The sequence below is a fragment of the Pristiophorus japonicus genome, chromosome 1, assembly GCF_044704955.1.
Source record: "Pristiophorus japonicus isolate sPriJap1 chromosome 1, sPriJap1.hap1, whole genome shotgun sequence".
Classification (NCBI taxonomy): Eukaryota; Metazoa; Chordata; class Chondrichthyes; family Pristiophoridae; genus Pristiophorus; species Pristiophorus japonicus.
Window position 1 is genome coordinate 201724685 of NC_091977.1, and position 5770 is coordinate 201730454.

Genomic DNA, 5770 nt, shown 5'->3' on the forward strand with positions numbered 1-5770 from the left:
TGTGTGTGGTGGGTGGCTATTGATGCAAGTAGCATAGCTAGTCTTGGTATAAATCTGCAACAACAAGAAGCAGAATGTTTTTAACAAAAGCAAAATACTACGATGCTGGCAATTTGAAATAAAAACAGAAAATGCTGGAAATACTCAGCAGGTCAGGCAGCATTCATGGAGAGAGAAACAGAGTTAAAGTTTCAGGGCGGTGACCTTTCATCAGAACTCAATAATGAACTGATGGAAAGGCCATTGATCGCAATTGCTTCTCTCTCCAGAGAAGCTGCCTGACTTGCTGAGTGTTTCCAGCAGCAGGTTGTTTTTAACCCGCTGAATGAGTCAGCGTTCCCGAGGGGTGATGCCCTCTCCCCTTTTTGCCCGCCATTACAGCCGGCGAGTGTTTGTTCTTGCTATGGGTTCCGAAAATCCAGTCCCAGTGCGAGAAGAAAGGCGCGAAGTTGGTCGCGGGTTTCTGGTGGTGAGCATCGTGTTTGAGGGAGCCGCCGAACAGCCGGAGCGGGACCAGGTTGTGGAGGGACCAGGAGAAATCGTAGCCGCAGTGATCGTCCACCGAGATAAAGATGTTGACGAGCATGAAGGCCCAGGCGGTGAGGCAGTGGCACTGCAGGAGCAGGGGGTCCAGGGTGGTCCAGAAGCCCACGCTGATCAGCTCCCAGGCGGACAGGCACTGGGTCACCCAGCTGAAGGGCTCGCAGTACTCGTGGTGGACGGCGTGGAAAGTGGTGTAGAGCCAGCGGATTCGGTGGTGCAGCAGGTGCCAGATGTAGCACTGGAAGTCGAAGAGGATGGTGCAGCTCAGCATCCCGACCAACAGCTCGGAGAGTGCGGGGGCCTCTGCCGGCAGAGGGATGGGTGGTCGCCAGTACCACTGAGCCGTGGCCGCCGGCAGGATGAACACCAAGTGGTTGTAGCAAGTCAGCCCCAGGGTCTTCAGCAGCTTGTCCCGGGTGACGGGCTGCTCGGGGTGGATTCTGTAGCTGTTGATGGCGGGGCACCTGAGTGCCAGGAGGTCGAGGGCCATGAAGGCGGCGCAGAAGCTGAAGTAGGCAGAGATGGAGAAGATGACCGGGAAGAGAGGCGAACGCAGGCTGTCCTGGTGGCGGTGGCGCAGGTAGTCCCAGAGGGGCTGAAGCAGGGACTCCTCCGGCAGGTACTGGTTCAGGTTGGCGCGCTCAAGAACTTGCAGGCAAGGGGCGAGCAAGCTGCCGGAACTGAAGGAAGAAACCATCGCAAGGGGAGAGGATCCTCCTTCCGCATCGCCCGGGCTAGGGGAAATGAAGCGAAGCAATCGGTGGCACAGCCGGCCAGCCCAGTCAAACCTGGCGTCCTTCCCAAGGGGACACTTTCCAACCGCTGCCGCTAAGTGTAAATGTCAATGTAACATTTAAACCCTGTGCAACAAGGGGCTCCTCTCACAGCCAGTGTCTGACGCCGGAAACTACAACAAGATCGCGCAGAGGGGTTTTCAAATATTGGTAAAGCTATATCGTGTTGGAGTCCAAATTATTGTTCCAAGTTTAATCATAAATTGCGAGCACGATGCAAGGCGACCCCGTCAAGTTAATTTATGTGCATAATTACCAGTTCTAAAATGACAGTTTGTAATTTATCATCGTGCAGTTAGCAATCGGAATAAGGATTGTGGTAATGGTCGCCAGAGCTGTTTATTTCAAATTCGGAGCCAAATGGCAAAACAAAGGCTGCAATACCGGAAATTTGAAGCAGAAACATGGTGATTACACTCAACAGGGCAGCCAGCCTCTGTGGAAAAGGGTGGAAAAGGTTAACGTTTCATGCATATAACCCATCCTCAGTATTTCCAGCATTTTTAGAGCATAATGGATTGGCAATTGTTAAACCTTGGTGCCTTGGATCAGCATCTTTCTGAAGGTAGTTAAATATGCACTGATCTATCTGTCTGTTTATCTTTCAGTCTGTATGTCTGTCTGTCTATTTATCAGTCTGACTATCTGTCTATCTATCTAATTGTATGAATGGCTATCTGGCTATCTGTCTGTCTGTCGGTCACCTTCTCCACATGGCACTAGTGACATTTCTGGCAGGTTTCTAGTCATGGACATCCAGCAGTCTATGCCTACTGATTTTAATTTCATTGAGGTGGAATTTCAGGTCAGACTCTGAAATTGTGGCATCTTCTTTGCCTGTGTGCCATGCTCTCATTTTGTGTTTGGCTGTGTGTGCTTGCATGCTCCTGTGGTAGATATTCTTGAAAAGTAGCACAGAAACATTCATGAGATATACAGTCAAGCAAGCTGACAGATGATTGAGCCCAAGCACTGTTCCTTACATACCTGTAGTTACCTCAGGCTGCTGCTGCAGTCTTCAGCCAGAACTGGTGTTTTAAAGGCTACACTCTAATTTCCATGCACACCAGAAGATTGCTCCTATTTTACATGGATTTTGTGCCAATCATTATTCCAATGGATATGTAAATGAGCTGATCCAAGAAACTCTTTTGTGAGTACTTCTCCAGACCATTGGCAGACACAACTCTTTGGAGCCAAAATTGTTCCTTCCCTTAAGGCCTGTTACCACTGGGAATCAGTGGCCACGCTGCAGAGTGCAAAGGCTGCCGATTTTTTGTGGAATGGTTGCCATTTTGAAAATTTCGCTCCGGCAGTGACCCCCACTACTGCCAATCCATCCTAAGTGCGTCATCAGAGCGTGCACCGCCGATGTCCCCCCCCCCCCCGATCGCGAAATTCCACCGAGAAAATCTTGCTGCCACTGTTCAGTGCCACCAGCAGCTTTTTCTGCTGGTGCACTGTGCTTGCAGTGCTTCTAAAATGGCGGTGTGGCTGCCATTAAAGGAGAGGGTGCACTACTGCGGCTGGCATGTTTTTTTTTGTTGGCTGACTGCCAGGTCAAGCTGACAATTATGCCCCTGGGTTCAGCTGGGCCACCAACAGGCAGCCTTGCATCCTCTCTAGGGTGCCAGGCTCCTAGCCGGCCGAAACCCTACTTGGTGGCCCAGTAGACCTAACTTAAAGGGGAGATCAGTGCGATTCTTTAAGAGAAGGTGAGAGCTGTGGTGATGCACCAGCACAATAACTGACAGTGGTGGCCAGTCCACCCGCCCCCAACTTCCGCCCCTCTAGTGTGCAAACTTTCGTTCACCAGCACACATCCGCCCCCATCATGACCGACTTCTGGTCCACTGAAAAAAAAGCCAAAGAGCAAAATTTAGCTCAAGAGGCCACCGCATCAACCGCACCAGTAAAAACAACAGAAACCGGGTAGGTGCGCCTGGGTTTCCAGCGGTGGTCAATTTTGACCCCTTTATCTCTTGCCGTAAAAGCGGTGTAAACCACCGCATGGATCTCCTTCCTCATAGTGTCTACACATATAGCAACAAAGCTTTGGTTATTATGAAAAGCATTGACAAAATAACTTAGACATACAATGAATGGTAAGAACATGACCTTGGTGATGCAACCCATCCTCTGTCATGGAACTACAGTATGCGGACGACGCTTGCGTCTGCACACATCCAGAGGCTGAACTCCAAGCCATCGTCAACATCGTCACTGAGGCATATGAAAGCATAGGCCTTACACTAAATATCCATAAGACAAAGGTCCTCCACCTACCTGACCCCACCACACAGCACTGTCCCCGGTTATCAAATTCCACGGCGTGGCCTTGGACAACGTGGACCACTTTCCATACCTAAGGAGCCTGCTATCGGCAAGGGCAGACATCGATGACAAGAACCAACACAGCCTCCAGTGCGCCAGCGCAGCCTTTGGTCACCTGAGGAAGAGAGTGTTCGAAGACCAGATCCTCAAATCTGACACCAAGCTTATGGTCTACAGGGCTGTAGTGATACCCGCCATCCTATGTGGCTCAGAGATGTGGACCATATACAGTAGACAGCTCAGATCGCTGGAAAAATACCACTAACGCTGTCTTGGCAAGATCCTACAAATCCCCTGGCAGGATAGACACAACAACGTTGGTGTCATGTATTCAACTATCATTCTAACCCATGTATAAGTTGACCTAAGTTGTACACCTTGAGAACATTGACCACAAGGGGGTGAACTTGTGGGAGATACTCCTAACCTGGACTTTCAGGTATAAAAGGGGAAGCTCCACCCTCCTTCATCACTTGAGGTCTTGGTAATAAAGGTAACTGGTCACAGAGTGACCTTCTCTTAAGTATGGACCTCGTGTGCATTTATACTGCATAGTAAGGACATATCATTGGTGACGAGAAACTGGGATTTAAACCACGCGAGCATGGCCACTAGCAGCACAGAAGAGAGGTACTGTGTTGGTGATGATTGGGACGACTTTATTGAGAGACTACAGCAAAGTTTTGTCACTAAGGAATGGTTGGGACAAGATTCGGCTGACAAATGCAGGGCTCATCTCCTGACGGTTTGTGGATCCAGAACGTACTCCCTGATGAAGGACCTTCTAGCGCCAGAGAAGCCGGCGAACAAGACGTTCGAAGAGATCAGTAAGTTGATTGAGGAACACCTTAAACCGGTGAGCAGCATGCACATGGCGAGACACCAGTTTTACACGCACCGGTGGCGAGAAGGGCAAAGCGTTCCAGACTTCGTGGCAGATCTCCGGCGACTGGTGAGCCTATGTAAGTTCCCAGATGCATGCAGAGCGGAGATGCTGCGAGACGTTTTTATTGAGGGCATCGGGCACGCTGGGATTTTCAGGAAACTGATTGAGACCAAAGACTTGACCTTGGAAGCGGCGGCTCTGATAGCCCAGACATTTATCTCAGGGGAGGAAGAGACCAGAATGATGTATGACAAAAATCTTGGCTCAAATGTGGCAAACGACTAGGGAGTCAACATTGTTAACACGGCACACAGTTCTCTAGGCAGACAAGGGCAATCGGACATGCCCCAGCATGTAGTCGAACCCAAAGGGGGAATTCAACAGAGACAATGGCTAGCTGGACGGCGATTCATACCATCGCAATGGACAATGCGGCCAGTAATGGGGCCATCAACACCTGTTAATGGTGCTTTTAAGGACAGTTACAGAGACAGTTAGAGAGGATCGACTGGTAATGGACCTTTTGTTTCCAACAACGGGGCCTCCAGCTCATGCTGGAGGTGTGGAGGAAAACACCCTGCCAGAGCTTGCAGGTATCAGCAATATACCTGCAGAAACTGCAACGTCAGCGGTCACTTGGCACGTATGTGCAGGAAGTCTGCAGCCAGGTTGATGTATGAGGAGGACAGGCCTGATGTAAGCCCTACTGGGGGAATACTGGGGGAAATCGCTGGAAGCTGAAGTTCAGCGAGTTCATGTGGAGCATATATACAGTTCATATACCAGGACGCCACCGATAATGATGAAAGTGCTCCTCAATGGCATCCCAATATTAATGGAGCTAGACACTGGGGCCAGCCAGTCCCTGATGAGTATCAAACAGTTCGAAAGGTTGTGAGTGTCCAAGGCCAAGAGGCCAAAATTATTGCCAATTGACGCACAGCTACGGACATATACAAAGGAGATAATTCCGGTGCTAGGCAGTGCCACGGTAGTTGTGACCCACAAAGATTTGGAGAACAGGTTGCTACTCTGGATTGTCCCGGGGGACAGTCCTGCACTACTGGGGAGGAGTTGGCTTGCTGTCATGAACTGGAAATGGGATGTCAATGCAATTTCCTCTGTGGAGCAAGTATCATGCTCACAGATCCTGGACAAATTTGACTCATTATTACAACCCGGCTTCGGCACTTTCATGGGTGCCAAGGTAGTG

General features: G+C 50.1%; 1 protein-coding gene across 1 annotated transcript; it reads right to left on the reverse strand.

Annotated features, from left to right (window-relative positions):
• Positions 1–247: 247 nt before the first annotated feature.
• Positions 248–1240, reverse strand: LOC139240690 (cholesterol 25-hydroxylase-like protein 2). Its single transcript, XM_070869238.1, has one exon. The coding sequence runs from the start codon at positions 1238–1240 to the stop codon at positions 314–316; it is 927 nt and encodes a 308-aa protein (XP_070725339.1). The 3' UTR covers positions 248–313.
• Between the last annotated feature and the right edge of the window lie 4530 nt (positions 1241–5770).

Coding starts and splice junctions, on each gene's coding strand:
- LOC139240690 (XM_070869238.1), bottom strand. CDS start 1,240: ATGGTTTCTTCCTTCAGTTCCGGCAGCTTGCTCGCCCCTTGCCTGCAA.